Genomic DNA, 19,830 nt, shown 5'->3' with positions numbered 1-19,830 from the left:
TTATCTAATACTAAAATTTAAAAGAACACTGAGATACCATTTTTCAAACCTATCCAAATAGCATAGATTGTTTAAAATGACAATATCAAATGTTGGTAGTGCACTGAGTTTTGGCATCATCAAATTTCTGGGAATGTAAATGAGCACAGTCTTTCTGAAGAGAATTTTGGCAATGCTTATCAAGAATAACAAGAATCTATTTAGAACTCAGGAAAACCAGTAAGAAAAAATCAAACAACCCTATCAAAAAGTGGGCAAATGACATGAATAGAAATTTTTCAAAAGAAGATATAAGAATGGCTAACAAACATATGAAAAAATGCTCAACATCCCTAATCATCAGGGAAATGCAAATCAAAACCACAATGAGATATCACTTAACTCCAGTGAGAATGGCCTTTATCAAAAAGTCCCAAAACAACACATGTTGGCATGGATGCGGAGAGACAGGAACACTCATACACCGCTGGTGGGACTGCAAACTAGTGCAACCTCTGTGGAAAGCATTATGGAGATACCTTAAACATATTCAAGTAGACCTACCATTAGATTCAGCAATCCCATTATTTGGGCATCTACCCAGAGGAACAAAAGTCATTCTATAAAAAAGACACCTGTACCTGAATGTTTATAGCAGCACAATTCACAATTGCAAAGATGTGGAAACAACTCAAATGCTCATCAATTCATGAGTGGATTAGTAAATTGTGGTATATGTATACCATGGAGTATTACTCAGCTATAAGAAATAACAGTGATATGGAGTCCCTTTTGTTCTCCTGGAGAGTTGGAACACATTCTATTAAGTGAAGTATCCCAAGAATGGAAAAACAAGCCCCACATGTACTCACTAGCAAATTGGTTTCCCTGATCATCACCTAAATGCACATTTAGGAATAACACCAATTGGGTGTCGGACAGATGTGGGGGGTGGGGAGAGGGGATAGGTGTATAACTACATGATGAGTGCGTTGCGCACCGTCTGGGGAATGGTCATGCTTGAATGTTCTGACTCGGGGGGATGGGGGGTGAGGGGAGGGGATGGAGTTATAACTACATGATGAGTGCAATGCGCACTGTCTGGGGAATGGACACGCTTGAAGTTCTGACTGGGGGGGGGGGATGGGCGGGACATGGGCAGTGTATGTGGCCTGAACTTTTGTACCCCCATGATGATAAGCTGAAATTTAAAAAAAAGAATTTTTATGCCTTTTGACTCAGCAATTCCACTACTAGAAAACTAACATGAGGAAATAACCAGAAATATACATAAATTTTTATGTTCAAGGTTATAAGGTCATTCATTCAAATGGGAAAAAAACAGCAAAATCTAAATGTTCCAAAAATAAAGGATTAGGTAGATGAAATATAGTTTAGACACATAAAAGAATATTAGATAGCTGTTTAAAATCATGTTTTCAAAGAATATTAAAGAGTACTTGAAGTTCTGACTGCAGGGGATGGGGCGGGGGGAGGGGAGGAGTGCACACCTACATGATGAGTGTGATGTGCACTATCTAGGGAATGGCCACAATTGAAGCTCAGACTCGGGGGGGATGGGGAGGCATGGGCAATGTATATAGCCTGATCTTTTGTACCCCCTTAATGAGCTGAAAAACAAACAAAAAATTAAAAAATAAAATAAAATAAAATAAAAAAATAAAGAGTAAGTGCCATGGATAAGAGTAACAGTCCATCAAGCCTGGTATTCTAGGTTCTGCAATACTAATGCATATATTATGGGGCTGTGACCGGGATGCTGGTTTCGAAAGAAATATAGTCTAATGAAATGAGCACTGGACTGGGATTGTAACTCCAACTCTAGTAATAAATAGTCCTATATCCTGGGCAGTTCACTTTAAATTCTATAGTTTCAATCTTTTAATCTATAAGTAAGGCGGCTGATATAAATCTTTATGTCTCAATCAGGGTGTGGCAGTATGCTGGAAGTATGCAAATCCACTGTATCAATATGGCAGATCTTCCTGAAACATCAATTTTACTTGCTGGTAAATAACTAAAACATATTGCTTATATTAAAATAAATACAAATAACATGTTGTAGAGCAAATTTACTTAATTTTTAAAGAAAAGGCATCAGAAAGTGACTCAGGGCTACTTTGTAGAGGGCCACTTTGGGTTACAACTTCAGGTATACCATGTTTACTCCCTAAACTACTATAACTTTAGTGAGTAAAGTCTAAGAAATTGAGTCAAATGAGCAAAAATCACAGAATAGAGCTGAAGGATACACAGAAAAATGCTAACTGGGTACTATGTGACAGGAATATCTTAAGGCCAGCGATAGGTATGCATATAATGACTCACCTCATGCTTACACACAGACATGAAAACACCCACCGCTTCAATACTAAATAAAAGTTGTGCACAGGTTCAAACAATGAGTGGAATACCTTGATGAAGTAGCTGCACTCGGTATAAAGGAGGCAGTGAAGTCAAAAGGCATGTATGCAGGCGCATAGCTAACAAGTATCTCAAACCACACTCATCTAAGGTGTCTCTTCCTGTAATTTGAACAGAAAGTATGTTTAAGGAAAAAAGAATACAAGAGGCTACAAACCAATAAGTTATAAAATAAACATTAAACTTAGTGACAATAATTTAAACAAAATATATAAAATATTTTTCAGTGTATTCCTTCCTGAACAGTTTAATACCTTTACCAAAAAAATCATATCTTTCCAAAAAAAACGTGAATACTAAAAATCCTAAATGAAAAATAATTTGGGAAAATACAATTACCCATTAGAACAAATAATAATAGCATTTATGTTTACTCACAATAAATAAAAGGAAAGAAATCTTGAAATCCAATAAAAAGTATATTAACTATACTAAGTTAGATATGATTTTTAAAAATATTTCCTACATAAATTCAGATGAGATTTAAAGACAGGAATTATACAATTAATGTGAAATTATTTGTTATATAATTACACAGTAACACTTTCTACACTGGTTAGCTTTACCATCAAAGATTTAAAATTTGATTCCCCAGGCTAGTTAGTATTAGAAGGTTAAGTTGAACCTTAACCTTGATTCCATAAATTTACTTACACAAATTTGATTCCACTTAGTTGAAAGTTGAACAAAGATATGAAAGTGTGGCAAGTTTAATCAAAACTACCGCCACTGCTGGATAAAAGCAATACAAAAGTATTGACAGCACCCAGCCCAATAACTGACACTTGGGAAGTAACGCAAAGACTGTAGAATCAAATAATATTTTCCAGGAGAAAATACATTTTGTTAAAAGTTCAAGTCCCCATTCCGTTTCCCATTACCTATCTCTGTTCATTCATTTATTCAACAAATTAAGCATCTACTACATGTGAGGCACATGTTAGGTACTGGGGATTCAGTAGTGAATAAAGCAAACTCTCACTCTCATGGAGATTATTACATTTTAGGAGGCAGAGACAAACAATAAACAAGCAAATAATATGTGGAAAAATAATGCTATGGAGGAAAATAAAGCAGGATTGAGAGCTGGGCAGTGCTGGATTAAGAGGATTCTATTTTATATAGTGAGGCTAGGAAGAACCCTCTAACAAGATGACATGTCAGCAGAAATCTGAGGAGGTAAGGGAATGAGCCATGCATAAATTTGGAAGAAGAGCATTGTAGTAGAGCAGAAATGAGTGCAGATCATGTGGGGCCTTTTAGACTACTGTTAAGGATCTTGATTTTTAAAGTGAGATGGAAAGCCACTGGTGTATGTTGAGCAGAGCAGAGATTTAATGTGACTTTGTTTTAAAAGAATCACTGCTTCCTAAGTGAAGGACAGACTGAGGTATCAAGGATGAAGCAGTTAAGAGATGACAGTGACTTGGACCAGAGTATTAACCATAGAAGTGGAGAGAATTGATTGGATTCTGGATAGAATAGAACTGACAGCATTTGCCAATGGACTAGACATGGGGTATGAGAGAAAGAAGAGTCAAGAATGGATTGTAAGTCGTCTCACTTGAACAAATGGAAGAATTCATTTACCTACATTCCATTTACTGAGATGTGCAACTAATTTATCTAATCTCTGAGCTTCAGTTTCCCACCTGTAAAATGGAAACATTCATTCTTTCCTTATTACTTCATGAATGTCCAGTTTGACCAAGATAAGCTTTTATATTGCTTAGCCAATGATATAGTTTTGTATCAGAAAGTATAAACTCCTCTTCATGGATTACGGTATGCCTACTTTCTTAATGTCCCAGAGTAAAAACTAATATATACTAAGTATGCAACAAAAGCTCAAGGCTATTCTGCAGGAAAAAAAAAAAAAATCTCGCTCTACTGCACACAATTTCATAATGGTTGTCTATTTTTTTTCCCTCAATTAACAGTTAGAAAATAGGTCACAGGAAAAAACCCTCTAAGGTCTCTAGTTATTTTAATCTGCAAAAGAGAAAACTTTGGAGATATATTATAAAAGACGTAAACCTACATGAAGAGGTATTTTCCAGCTGGCTTTAGGGAACAGTCTTTTTTCCCCAAATCTGGAAATCTTACGAAATAGGTAAAAGAGTACAGGCTTAGAGGCAACACTGTATCACATATGAACCCCAGTTCTGCCACTTAATGCATATGTGCTCTTGGAAGAGGTGCTTAATTTCCTAAAGATCAGTGTCTTCATCTATAAAATTAAATATAATAACAGCTACCTACTCGAAGATTGTTGTGATAATTAAATATGATAAAGTACATAAAGTGCCCAGCACATAGCAGTTCTTCACTCCTCCACAATATTTATTGAATAACTGAATGAATGATCAATAATTTTCCATTTCCTTTGCTTACGTCATCATATATAATCAACACCATTACCTTCAACCATCTGCATAAAAGAGAATGGAAACTACTTTCAGGAGGCAGCCCAAAATTTTCTAGTTACAGAATGAACTAGGCACAATTCATTCTGTAACCAGAAAATGTCAAGACACATATGACATTAAATATATGGAAATCTCTTTCTCAAGCGACTTTTTGGAGAAAATTAGGTAATTGTAAAAAGTTATTTATGACTAGAAATGGGATGATGAACAAGTTGAGCCTATGGTGTCCCTATAAGACTCATGATTCTATAGTAAAATTAACAAACGGGCCATTCTTATCACTCAAAGAAAAAATAAAACCATAGCGATCAATCTGTTTGAAAAAACAAGAGACGATATATCCAAAATCATACAAAGGTTTCAGTGTAAAAACACATGTGAGAATGCACACAGATATCACAAATCCATGAAGTCATATGTCTGCCTCAACTGTCTTTTCTTTTACATCTAAGCATATTATGTAATAGTAATTATCTATTAGGGAGGTCTTCTTCCTGCAGAGTTTGAAAGTAAGACTGCAATTCAATAAGTGAGTCATCATACAGATAATACATGATAATCATTAATTTCTATTAATGATAATCTTATAAATTTTTAGTGACAATATTTACCTGAGTAACTCTTATCTCTGCTTTCATCAAGCTCTGTACTGGTGGTAGCCACTGTATCAGCCAAAGCTACAAGGAACATCTGCTCCAAACGGGTAAGGCCTGGCAGACTTGAGTGCATAAGATGACTCGAAAGTACCCTAGCATGTTCTTGGCCAAAGTAAGCTGGTCCATACTGAGAAAGATTTATTACTTTTGATTTGTGTTCTCTCTTTTCTGGCTCTAAATCGATATCATCTGTTGTTATATCCTGGATTTGAAACAGCTCTGAATATTGATCCTCTGGTTGACTTTCAGTATGATCTTCATAGCTTTGTGGTATTTTTGCACTTTCTTCTGAAATTCTGTAGGATGTATCCTGATCTGCAGCAAGCAATGCGTATAGTGGTAGCGGAGGGATAGAGTCTATCTCAGTATAATCTCGAGTACCGTCTTTTCCTATGGTGACTGTATCCTTTGCTGTACTGCCACTTACACTAATGGTTCGAGAAAGATGTCGCTTACTTCCTTCTCCAGCATCAGCATCTCTAACTATTGCAACTTCACCTGCAATACATTTTACTAAATGAGAGAGAATGGCTTTAGCCCTTCGAACTTTCCCTAAATCCATCAATTCTAACAGTTGGGTGGGATGATATTGTGGAAGAGTAGGGGAAAGTACATGTGCGGCCTCAAATAAGCCACCATCTTGAACTACAGTTGGTGAACAAAAAACATCATCGGCAACAGCTGTTCCTTCAACAATACTTTTTCTTGCCAGCATATTAGATTTAAAGGCTGAATGCTCTTGTATTGCTGCCTCTTCTGCATCAGGACTATCAGTTTCAATGTCTCCAAATTTCACAGCATGCTTCCACTGTGCATATACATGCATTTCACAGTCCATTCCTACCACCAATATTCCATCTCTTACCCAAGAGAGAGAAACGGGCAGTGAAGGTGTACCATCAACAGAAGATACCAAGTCTATGGATCTAAGAAGAACCCATCTTGACCTAACTCCTTGCTTGATACTACCACCTAGTGGTAAAGTAATGACAGCTACTCCATCCTTACTGTTCGTTTGCTCAGTTACAATTCCTGAAAGCCTCCCATACATGAAGATGTTAGCACCAACTCCCACTGTGAGAATGTGGGAGCCATCTTCTTTTGATACCCAGTCCAAATGTACTAAATGCTTAATATTCGGAATAAGATATCTATCCTTGCTCAAAAGTGCATCTGATTTGCTATATACAAACAGATTACTGTCAACACTGACCCTTGAATCAAGTACACTCCCAACCTTAACCAAATCATCAAGATGAATTGTTTGTTCTAAAACCCATTCTGACCCTCCTGTGGATTCACATTCAAATATACAAACATGCATGGAAAATTCTTTAGAAACAAAACCATTGTAGTGGATTGGCTGCTTATAAGCCACTGCAAGGCGACCTGTGTATGAACAGCTAACAGCAACTGGTCTTCCCACAATGCTCACTGTACTGCTATTATCTTCTCCTTCATCATTCATCAAGGGCCATTTCCTCCAATGATAGATTTCTTTCTCATCACTTTTATTACATTCTGTGTTGGTTTCCATACAACATTTCCAGAAGCGTACTTTATTGTCAGAACAAGCTGTAACCACTAAATAAGGTGCAAGGCACACTGGATAAATTGAAGAGGAACTCAGATGCCCTTAAAAAAGAAAAAGCAGATAGTTATAATAATAAAGCCATAAAATAATATACTAATAATCAAATTTTAGACTGTGATCAAAGCCACTGTGAGCTTTTTCAGAGTAACTATGCAGTCCTCCTCTTAACTAGTGTCCTGCATGAAATGTCCATTAGCCAAAGTATCTATAGAAGTCTACAGCCATCAGTAAAATCAAAATATGCAATAATCACTTAATTTGTTTTTAATACTTAAATTTAAATGAGGTAAACAATTAAAGTAAAACTCAAGAGCAATGAAACAAGTCAACCCTTAATCAATAAATGTGTTAACTGCCATAATTTATATATGTGTTATCACCATAACATGCCTCATTATTTTCATACTATATAATTTTCATCACAGATGCTTACATGATCATTATAATTTGCCCTTTAAATGCCCCTAACCTTCCCTCAACTAATCTAGACCCCAGATATACTCCTACCATCAAATTATTTTCAGACAGCAAAACACACCAATAGATTTCACCCTTGTCACCAGCTTTAATTCATCCTCTCTTAACACTGAACCAGAATCCTTATATTTATTCCTGACTGCCAAAGACTAACTATGCCCATCTCCTGTCAACTATAAGATAAGGGGACACAGTGACTAAGATTTGACGTCAGAAGACCTATATTCAAGTTCCAGTCCATCAATACCTCTGTAACAGTGGGGAAGCTACTTAGCCATCTCAGCCTGTTCCATCTAAATATTATTAACAGGGATCAGTTACTACTTCCCTTGGAACGTTATTGTCAGGACATTCGAAAGCACTGTATAAAGCCCCTGTAAAGTATATTTCATTATCATGAGTTCCAATAAACTTTTTTGAGTAAAACCCAAACCTTTCAAATATTTTGAAAGATTCAAAAACTGGCCTAGATCTGCACCTTCCACAAAATCCCAGAGTATACTCCTCTCAACGTGATCTTTACAACTGTGAATGCAAACCTATCATAGGGATGAAAAAAAGAACACCCATACTCAGTAACATTTACCAGTAATTAGAACCGTCTTGACACTCCAACTGTGGTCCCCCAAAAACATTATTCTAGAAACTCTCCAGTTAGAATTCTATAAGTGGCAGGTCATTTTAAATACAGCTACCAGTCCTACCCTCCAAATTATCCTACCCACTTTGCTAAAGTTAGTATCATACTAGGCCAGCCACACTAGTCTTTTATGCAAAATATTCCCCCAAGTATGCCAATCCTTGTTCAAAGGTACTTAGTAAAAGTAAGACATGATTAGCACAAGCTTTAAATTTAAAAAAAAATAAAGCTTCAGTGATTCACAAATGATATATATTTATTCTTTGAAATTTTACTATCAAGGTATTCCAAAGTGTAGGAAAAACATCTCATATTAAAATATTTACACTACTCTGTCAGGCTGATTACATTTATCATAGGAAATTATTTCTAACAAAGACATGTTTCTAAACAGATGTATCATTACCAGAAAATACATCTTTATTTCAATGTCAACATAGCACATACTTCAGAAGAGTTCATCCATTTTATCAGTCTGAGCTACCAATGACCAGTCTTAAAGTTACCTTACCTGCTGAAGGTGTTGTTCTTATTACTTCAACTCCTCCCGGGAGATCAAGAGGCTGGCTATATACCAGTCTAGAACTCAAAATAAGTTTACTAGCAGTTTGAAGATTGGCAATTGATGAAGAATGTGGCATGGGGCTCACACTAGGAGAGGTTTCTGGAGAAGAGTCTACATTCTTCTGCCCAGGGACTGGAAGCAAACTCTCAGATGAAACACCTTCTGAAGCTTTAGCTTTAAAAATAAATTATGAAATCATGAAATGTATTACTATCATCACTATACATATGAACTAGAATATTATTTTGTTGTCACTTAAGAAACATGGGCCAGGCACAGTGGCTCACGCCTGTAATCCTAGCACTCTGGGAGGCCGAGATGGGAGGATAGCTTGAGCTCAGGAGTTCAAGACCAGCCTGAGCAGGAGCGAGACCCTGTCTCTACTAAAAATAGAAAAAATTAGCTGGGCATGGTGGTACATGCCAGTAGTCCCAGCTACTCGGGTGGCTGAGGCAGGAGGATCACTTGAGCCCAGGAGTTTGAGGTTGCTGTGAGTTAGGCTGATGCCAAGGCACTCACCCAGGCAACAGAGTGAGACTCTGTCTCAAAAAAAAAAAAAAAAAAAAAAGAAAAGAAAAGAGAAAGAAACATGGCTTCTTAAAAGTACTTTGGACGTAAGGATACAGAGAAAACTCTTATACACAGTTGGTAGAACTGTAAATTAGTACAGCCACTATGGAAACCAGTATGGAGGTTTCTCAAAAAACTAAAAATACCAAACGATTCAGCAATCTCACTACTGGGTATTTCTCCAAAGGAAAGGAAGTCAGTATATCAGTATATCAGTATTGCAGCACTACTCAGGGAATCCACCTAAGCATCCATCAATGGATGAATGGATAAAGAAAATGTGGTATGTACACACAACAGAATACTATTCAGCCATAAAAAAGAATGAAATCCTGTCATTTGCAGCAACATGGATGGAACTGGAGGTCATTATGTTAAGTGAAATAAGCCAGGAACAGAAAGACAAGTATCACATGTTCTCACTCGTATGTGGGAGCTAAAAATGTTGATCTCATGGAGGTAGAGAATGGAATGATAGTTACCAGAGGCTGAGCAGTGGGTGGTGGGTGAAGAGAGATTAATGGGTAAAAACACACAGTTAGAAGAAATAAGATCTAGTGTTCGACAGATCAGTAGGGTGACTATAGTTAACAATAATCTATTGTACATTTCAAAATAGCTATATGAGAATAATTTGAATGTTCCTAACATAAAGAAAAGATAAATACTTAAAGTAGTGAATATTCTAAATACCCTGATTTGATCATTACATATTATATTCATATATCAAAATATCACATGTACCCTATAAATATATAATTATGCATCAATTTGGGAAAAAATGTATAAAGTACTTTGGAGATGGAGTCAATTTTCAAAATTTTGCTTAATTACCTTAATAAATTTTTTTGTACAAGTTTACTTTTTATTAACATCAACAATTCCATCACAGGAATACTGTCAAGTAAGAACCACAAGATATAAAAGCTATTATAGAAAAAAAACTTAAGTTATGTAGTCCAATGTTTTCATAAACTTTAAAACATATTCAAAGCCTGAGGAATTTGTTAACATGCAAATTCCCAGGCCTAGCCACAGAGACACTGACTCAGGTGATTTGGGGTAGATCCCAGTTATCTGCATTTTTAATAATCAGCCCAGGTATTTCTGAAATAGATCGGTCATGAATCAAACTTTGAGAAATAACAATGCAGTGCTTTACTTAATAAATGAAGAAATTTAAGCCTCAGAGAGCTTAATGATTTTCCTAAGGTCATATAATTAGTGGCAAAGGAGACACTAGAATACCAGCCTCCTATCAAATGCTCAAACGAGAGAATGATTTCAAGAACAAACACAAAAAATAAAAGTTCCAAACAAGATTAAGATAGTATTAGTTGACTAGCTTTGTAAGGCACATTGACTTCATCTTCTTCCAAAGAGTTTCCAGCTTTCATATTACAGTGTAAATCTCAAAGCAGATTCAGTAATCTGTGCTTCTGTTACACATGAGGGATACTTTATATCACATTTATTTATTTTTCTGTCTCCCCATCAGACTATGGCAGTATTCATCAAGGGCAGGGATAATGTCTTGTTGCCTTATACACCTCCAGGAGCACCAGAATATCCAAGGGAAAATAAATAATCAATCCCCTTTTGTTTTCCTATTAAACATGTCAATCTATCTTATAATGGCAGACCACTCAATAAGAAATATGAAATTTAAGACTATAGACTTAAATCAGTAGTCTATCACTAATTAGATGTGTTTCCTTAAGCAACACACTTCACCATCTCTCACTACTCTCTCACCAGTGAAATAAGGTTGAACTTCTTCAGTTCTCTTCCTGTAAACCAGGTAATTTTCTAATATATATCTCATGCTAAGAAAGAAAACAAAAGCAGGAAAAAAAGCAAAGACTTTATAGTCAACAAGGCACATATAATGACAAACTATATAATGGGACTTGGTCAAGTTACTTAACCTTATTCCATTAGTAAATTGGGAATAGTATCTATTTTACATATATAAAGCACCTATCTCAGTGCCTGGCACCCAGAAGATATTCAATGTATTTCCTTCTCTATCTAATACAAGTCAATCATTTCATCCTCTGATAGGATATTCAACACTCTGATATATTCAAGTGTTAGCTATGAATAGCAACATATACTATGTTAAATCTGTAGCAAATGTCAGAACCAAACGATGGATGCTTTCTATCACAGTCAAAAAGAGCATATTATTTGTTTGCATCACTATAACATAATCTCATTGTGAATTTCCACTGCTGTCACAAACAGGGTAGGCAAGCAACTCTAAGAAGCCCTGGCTTTAGGGCAACAACACTGGGACACTCCCTCATAAGTAGTGGGGATAGAAGGTAGCACATGACTCCTGTAGTAACAAATAGGATTTGTTACTACCTCTATAAATCTATTTAGAACCATCCTGGCTCTGTGCCCAATTTTAGAAAATACCATATTCTCTGGTGTTAAGAAGCTCTTCTTGATGAACTGGTTTTAGATCCCTTACTCTTGCATTTCTATGAAACCCATATAATGCCAAGAATTAATTCCAAAGGCTCTGAAAGAATTTTTTAATTCCTGGTGCCTCAAGAAGACTAGGCCCAACTAAGTAATGATAAAAGTTCTATTAAATCATTTCGCTGTTCTAATGCCAGTTCATGGCTCAGTTAGAACTTGTAACTTTTCACTGGGCCATGTGACAATGTGTAATACAAAGTGAACAAAAAAGTACCTATTATTGGTTCACACTATTAAATGTTATATAAATTGAGATTGATATAGCCATCTGTGCGGTTCTTCATTTTAGCAATTATCTCTCAATAAAGTTTGTTTTTTTAAAAAAATCTAGAATTAATTTCTTTGCTTCATACTATAATTTCCTAATTTATTAAGAGATTAATCTGAATGTGTATAGCCAAAGAATGGCTGAAATAATTTTTTATCAGTGCTACATTTCTTAATGTTCTACAAAAACAGTTCTATTTATTATAAGCTTGAAATGCTCAATCATATTTTACCAAATAGCTAATCTGCTTCTCTTAATGATGTTAAATCTGATGTACACTATATCAGATAGCAATAGTATTATTCAACAAAAAATACAATATTAACTCTATGGACAGAATTAAATTTATAAATACAGCATTTAGAATAGAGTCAGAACAGGCATTCAATAAATATTCACTGAAAAATAAAAATCAAGCTTTTATTTTTTTCAGCATGTCTAATATGCCCATAGACTAGTTTGTTCTTAGGATTAACCAGTTTCATTAATGATTTATGACCTTGTAATTAAACATTTGCCAAAGACACATTTCAATTCAGCAATTCAATTTATATTACTAGTTTACTGGAACTTCATTTTAAAGAATTAGCCAACCTAAAGCATATTCTATAAAATGAATTTATTTCACATCATCTCTGTATAAAATTGTAATATAATTACTTACCTAAACATGCTTGTACCGATTTAAGGTGAAGGTGCCACATATGCAGAATAGAATAATTATTGCTATCCTTTTCAATTACTACTAGAAAGAACTTTTCTGAAAATGGTGGTGGGCGATATCCTATTGTTCAAAGGAAAAAGATACTTAAATTAATATGTTTCTATAGGGTTAAAAAAACACTTTTTAATAGCTAAAAAGACCTCCTGATATGCATAGAAGTTGGGAGGAAAAGGGAAGAATAAATAGACTGTTAAGAGGAGTTTCATACAATTTTGTGCCAAAAGTTAGGTAACTATCAAAGACTAACAAGGCTGTGTCAAATGTACAAAAGCCAATATGAAAGGATACCTACTGGTCAAAGATGGGACAATCTGAGCATCAAAGAATAAAAATTAATATAATTTATTAAAACATACTTACTATATAAAAAACTATGAGTTAACGAAAATACCAAAAGAGGGCACATAAGAAAAAAAGAAAAGAGAAAAAAAAAAGAAGAAACAGAAGGAAGAGAGAGAGAGAGGGCGAGGGCAAGCACACAAGAGCACAAGCCAGCCTCAATGCATGTCCTCTGGAGTAACAGGAGCACTCACTCTTTATTTGGAAAACTGACAATTAAAAAGAAAGAAGGAAATGAACATTCACCCTGCTTTTCCTCTATAATACAACAGCATTGTTTTGAGACAGGGTCTCACTCCATTGCCCCAGCTAGAGTGCAGTGGCATCAGAACAGCCCACAGCAACCTCAAACTCCTGGCTCATGTGATCTTCCTGCCTTAGCCTCCCAAGTAGCTAGAACTACAAGAGTGCACCACCACACCCAGCTAATTTTTCTATTTTTTGTAGAGATGGGATCTTGTTCTTGCTCAGGCTCATGCCTGTAATCCTAACACTTTTGGAGGCGAAGGCGGGAGGATCACTTGAGGACAGGAGTTTGAGGTTGCAGTAAGCTATGATGACACCACTGCACTCTAGCCCAGGTGACAGAGTGAGACCCTGTCTCAAAAAAAAAAAAAAGACAAAGAAAAAAAAATCTTAAGTCATGGGTGGAGGGCAGTAGTGGTGTGCAGAAGAGAATTTGTAGACATTTCTTGCATTTTTTTAAAGAAAAAACATTTGTAGACATCACTTTTCCTGTTGACAATTATGTTCTTCATATACGAAAATGAGATCTATACAAGACAAGAAAAACTTTCCTTAAAAATCAAAACTCATAATGACAACTCATTGTCAATGAGCACTGCTAGAGCTCAAATTGTGGTCTCTAAATAGCATTCCCCACTAAAAGGAGCAGTTTGGAAGGATGATTCCATTCTTGCAAAGGATATCTACAAGATAAGCCTGGGGTATCTTGTGTCTGAAAGAAAGTAAACTATCAGAATAATGAAGTTGTATCAAAATTACTCAAGACCAACGTGAAATGGTCCTTACTAGCCTTATTTAGGACAATGTAAGCACTAAAAAAATGATTGCAAACGGACTAAAATATGCAATGTACATGAAAATCCATGAGTTATATGAGTACTTCTCTGTATATATGTTATTGTTGTTCACTAGAGTTTTTTTTTAAATGAGTTCATAATGAAACTCAAAAGACAAAAAAAAGCCAAACAACAACAACAAATTCATCAGCAACCACGGGAGGAAAGCAGGGCATAAACTCCTTACTCTAATATTCTAAAATTGTCAGTTAAAGGGAAAGAACTATTCACCTACCCTGCCTTTCCTAAAATAACTGTTTTTCAAAATAACCCAATAATTTCCCTACTGGATAAGGGAATGCTTTCTTTGCAGATGCTGTCCATGAGAGCTGGTAAAATTAGAAAATCATGATTTTGCAATACCTAATGAAATAATTGATTCAAGATCAAAAATATTCAATAGAAGAAACCATGAGATAAAAGACTGCTGGCAAACCACAATGCAGCCACCAACTGAATCTTCTGAATCTTCATATCACTAAAAGTGAGACATCCAAACATTACGTTCTTTCTGGTGTGATACATATGAAGTGCACAGCATCACCTAAGAAGTTAAACTAAGATCTAATCAAATCTACAGAGCTAACTTCCACTTTACAGGAAATAATGGTGGACAAGAAAAAGTTCAAATGACATCACAAGTAAGTAGTCATAGAAGTCCTAAAAAATAACTTGCTCTAAAATAAGTCAGTGGCATAATGAGTGTTTATATAGCGATATCACTTTAAATTAAAAAGACTCAACAGACAATGAAAACACAACGTGTGGACCTTGTTTGCATATGGATTCAAACAATTAAAAGCATAAAAACAAAAAACCCAACATTTTTTAGACAACTGAATGAAGTAAAAATGAACTCGTTAAATATGGATGATTCTGAGAAATTTTGTTAATTTATCAATCTGATGATAGCAAACATGTAAGGAAATCACTTTTAGAAATGCATTTGGAAGTGAAACAACATGATGGCTGAATTTGCTTTAAAATATTTCAGAGGAAAAAAGAAAAGAAAGGAAAAAGGGTAGATAAAGCATGTATGATAAAAATCTTAAAATCTTCAATCTACGTTATGGGCACATGTAGGTTGATTTAACTATATACTCTAATTTTGTCTATATTTGGCATTTTTCTTAATTAAAAGAGTAGGTAAATTTTAATTAAAACTCAAAGTACAAAATAAGGCAGGGGCAGGGAAGAGGAGAAATATACACATCAAGTCCTTTAAGAAAATAACTATAAAAATCAGCAAGAATATATATCACAAAGAAACTTCACATAAAAACTAAAGGACAACCAAGAAAGCATGAAAAAAAATCTTTTGGCCTCATTTAGCAGTTATATAAAGAAATATCAAAAGAGAAAAACAAAAAATAAATTTAAATGCAAGTCTGTCAACTAAAAATACTATAAAGAAAAACACCAACTTTATATACAAGCATTGTTTTCTAGCAGGCTGATATGTAATGATAAATGATAGCCAGGTTTGTTGGAAAGCACATTAAAAAGTTTAACCCAGATAAAGGTAAAATACTAGAGAAAAGCAAATTTTAAATCTATAAAGCAGTACTTACTGTTGGTTACAGTGATACTGAAATAAAACTGAACATGATAACTAAATAGCTAATATATTAAGAAAAGCTCTGACATATGAAGAAATATACATGAAAGAAAAAAATTATTAGTCTGAGGAGTAAAAAGATACGTGAGCTAAACTTCATAGGAGACAGGACCTCATTCTCATTTTCCACTAAAGCAAAGGAAATTATCTGTACAAATTCAGTAGAAATAGTTTCCTTGCATGTCTATACATAATTCTGTGGTAAAATCTATACTAACAAAATTAAATATGTCCATCTAGATACTGTCAATCTATAACCAAATGAGATAAAGTATCTGGAAAACCTTTGTAAACTAAAAAAGTATTCATCACAGAAACTTAATTTTTAAAGTAGGATGTGTCTGTCTTTTCATTCAAACAGAATGTAATGGTTTTATAATTATAAAGTTATATGTATATAGTTACATTTATACAATTTTATCTGTCAATTTAAAAAATAAAATAATTTCTGAAGGATACATTTTAAACTAAATTATAAAGTTTAAACTAAACATTATATTGTTTGTTTTTAAAGGGCTTATGGAGAAACTACTTTCTTTCTCAAAAAAGGGAAAAGAAATACTAAACTTCAAAGAGGAAAACTGTGAGGTGGTACCTTTCATTCTCTGGATCCTTGAGGTCTCTAGCGTACCACACGACATGGTATCTTACACTCTATATTCATCATTGGACTGTAGCAATTTACTGGGAACTTTCTTAAACCTATACTAAAATTAACTGGCTTCCTCATGGTACCACACAGAATTTACTATCAATCAAAACAATTTAATTGTGGAATTGAGTAATTAAAATTAGTTTTTAAAATAAACTAGGGTTCATAAATACATTCCTCAGCAAAAGTCTACGTTGCCAATGAACCGTCTTTTAAAATGTAATTATCATCCACATGCCTTCTTCATCTATATACAAGCAATTTTGACAGAACTAGAGTATCTACCAAAAATTATGAGAGTGACATTTGAAGATCCATATTTATGAAAGCTTAGAAATCTTTTTTTTTTTTTTTTAGGATTATGGTAAGTAAATTCAGACTATTTTTAAAAAGTACCTTGCGATGGCTGAAAAAATATTTCTGTTTCCTTTTTATCTATATCTTCCTTATGTGGTTTATATCCTATAATGAAGTCTTCTTGAAACACATGAAGCAACTGTGTATTTGAGCCACACTACAAATATGAAAAAAAGATGAGTTATTATCTTTGAAATTCCCTATCTCCCATCCACCACTTCCCCAACAATAATGCAGAAAAAATAAATCTCTCTCTAACAATTTCTATTCTTTGTCTACTGACTAATTAGAGAGAAAAAAGCAACAGAAAAAAATAATTAAAACTATCTTGGTCAGAGAAAATTACTTTCAAAGATGCTAAAGCCAATAGCTGAACAGAAGAGCTCCAGTAAAAACAAATCAACAGGTTTTCTTCTCAAAACAAAAAAAACAAGAAAAAAAAAAAACAAGAAAAAACAAAATTAAAAAAACAGTTAAGTGTTAAGTGATCTGCACCACACTGCATATTGAGTCCAAAGCATCAGGATTCATGACTAACTGGGGAGGGCTATGCTAACTATATAAGGCACACTAGACTACTACAGAACTAACAGATATTCCTCTAATAGATATAACAGCCAGAGGGACATCACATCTCTAGAGAACTATTTTTACACATAGATAAGTAGGATCTCTTTTGAAGGATGGATGAAACATCACTGTCACCTGCTATGCTACATGATCATGTTTTTGGATGATACAGATAAGAGTAAAGACTACCACAAAGGGCAACTTAGAACTCTAAAGGTGAACTGGAATTCAAGGAAAGGCTAGACCCAAACAAAAGCTTATTATGGAAGTGTGTCAAGACAATTAGATGGCTGACCTACAGATTTCAAGAAAGGGAAATAGTTATGATTATCTTGGCACTGGATGCATGGTCTACAATCTTAGAGAATAAAGGAAAATCAGCCTCCTTACATCACGGAAGAAAATAAAAGGACTATAATATTAAGTTGAGCCATAGAATTTTTATCAAAGTTATAGAGTATTTTTATGTCTCTCCAGGCAGAAAGATAAAAAAATCTCTTGACATCCATAGTTCAGAAGGTCATTTCCCCTAGGGAAAAAGAAAAAAATGAAACAAAAGGGAAGGGCAGTGTCTTCATGGATATAGAAATCATACAACACACTGGGAACAAACCTAGAATGAGTTTTAAACATTATCATTTATAAGGCTAAGTCATTTATCGGTGCTTACAGTTTACCAGCCCTTGTATTAAAGATAGCCACCGAAGTCAGAGGGAAAACTATCTTCAGGAAGTATGAAGTAAAAAGATTGCTGGGTGAGAGTATATTAATATTCTAAAGAGTACAGAAGGGGCTAAAGTAAGAAATGAATTTAACATCTAGGTCATTAAAAATTAAGGTATCTATGGGAAAGAAGCCAACTCTTCTTCCAGATTCCTATGGAGTAAAAAAAGGAAACCATAGGTTGATTTTGAAGAAAGGCATGGCACTTGGGGATAAAAAAGTTAAGGATTTCCTAAGAGGCCTTAGTAATTTGAATGTGGTAGCCCCAGTTTTGTTACCAGGAGCTGATGTGCTAATTTCTCTACATTAGTGGAAATGATTACATTTTCCCCAATAGAATTTACTGGGCACTATGGAAAATTATTACATAACTCTATACTCATTTTTAAATATAGTTGGCTATTTCTTCATTTCATTGTTTAAAAATATTGGTAACTTCCTCACCAAACTAATCTTTTTTTATATTTTGAATGAATATGTTAGTTCTATCCCTTAATCCATAAGCATAATCCTGAAGAAATAATTATCCTGAGGGCCAAAATAGGTTTTATAAACTCCCTGTAGGGAAAAAGGTTCTGTTTCTTTCATAGGTAGTAGCTAGGGAGAAATACTGACTATACAAAGGGCTGTGATTAAAAGGTAAATGTGTACTTTGATCCACTTTCACCTGTATTTTAAGAAACCTCATAAAAATACTCAGCATGGGGCCTAACTGGGCAAACACTCTGAAGCTGAGGTCACCCTCTACTGAGTTCAAATGAGTAATAATATAAAAAAAGAAACCCCAATCCAAGCCTCTTTGCAGCTGCACTCTACCTTCTCTCAGCATTTGGAGATCAGGGTCATAGTTTCCTTAATTGAATCAAATTTCCTTTAAACAGGAAACAAAGCTACAGATACCATTCAACTGGAGAATAATTCTTAAATCATTAGATTTTCACTATAGGAATCTTCAGAAGTTGGCAGTATTTAGTATCAAACAAGAGAATTATTCTGAGAATGAAATATATCATATACATTAAAACTCTGGGATAAAATATATTAATATCACCAATTCACAAGCAGGTTTTTACTTGGTCAGTTATTGCATCAAGTTCAATGATGCAGCCAGGTCGAGCAGTAGACTGTTGGCTCACAATATTAAACACTTCTCCAATAAGTTTCTGTAAATAAAAAACACAAAATGTTAATGATCAACAACTTCTGAATCTACTGTCAATAAGCTACAGCATCTTAGACAGTAAAGGCCCTCTCAAAATATTCACAATGGCACTTAATACATTCAAAGAAGAAATATTTCAACTTTCTATACTCATTCTAAGTTAACTAAGCAATTATAAAAATCTATAGTCTTTACATAAATAGCATATAATTTCAAGGTATCTAGTTCTTCGAACATGTTGTCTTCATTTTTGCAAACTTTAGGCAAAAGACAGACGGTGGCTGACAATCTGGCCTAATGCCTGAGTGTGTGGTTTGCAGATATGCAATGCCATTTAAAAGTACAACCCTGCTAGATTGAAGGTAAGGGTAATGGTTGAGAAGAAATGTCTTGGGATGAGGGTATTTGAACTAACACATGAAGCTTAACTTTGGATCCCACAAACCCCCAAATCTTTCTGTGAAAAAAAACAGTTCCCCTCTCCCACCTT

General features: G+C 34.6%; 1 protein-coding gene across 9 annotated transcripts in view; it reads right to left on the bottom strand.

Annotated features, from left to right (window-relative positions):
* Positions 1-19,830, bottom strand: part of DMXL2 (Dmx like 2) — a 143,159-nt gene that overhangs the window by 43,772 nt on the left and 79,557 nt on the right. For 7 of the 9 annotated variants that reach the window (XR_011231639.1, XR_011231638.1, XM_069459866.1 and 4 more), the window contains exons 14-19: positions 19,252-19,341; positions 16,925-17,042; positions 12,778-12,897; positions 8,732-8,959; positions 5,465-7,144; positions 2,415-2,525 (exon numbers count right to left, since the gene is read on the bottom strand). Coding sequence is in view for 7 of the 9 variants with exons in the window: in XM_069459866.1 (XP_069315967.1) it covers positions 2,415-2,525; positions 5,465-7,144; positions 8,732-8,959; positions 12,778-12,897; positions 16,925-17,042; positions 19,252-19,341 (2,347 nt within the window). In the remaining 2 variants the exon portion in view is untranslated. The remainder of the gene's footprint in view (positions 1-2,414; positions 2,526-5,464; positions 7,145-8,731; positions 8,960-12,777; positions 12,898-16,924; positions 17,043-19,251; positions 19,342-19,830) is intronic. The other 2 variants (XM_069459920.1, XM_069459929.1) reach the window with 2 other exon arrangements.

This window comes from Eulemur rufifrons, chromosome 2 (assembly GCF_041146395.1).
Source record: "Eulemur rufifrons isolate Redbay chromosome 2, OSU_ERuf_1, whole genome shotgun sequence".
NCBI lineage: Eukaryota > Metazoa > Chordata > Mammalia > Primates > Lemuridae > Eulemur > Eulemur rufifrons.
Note: the sequence above shows the minus strand (reverse complement) of the source record. Positions and strands in the feature narration are given on the sequence as shown.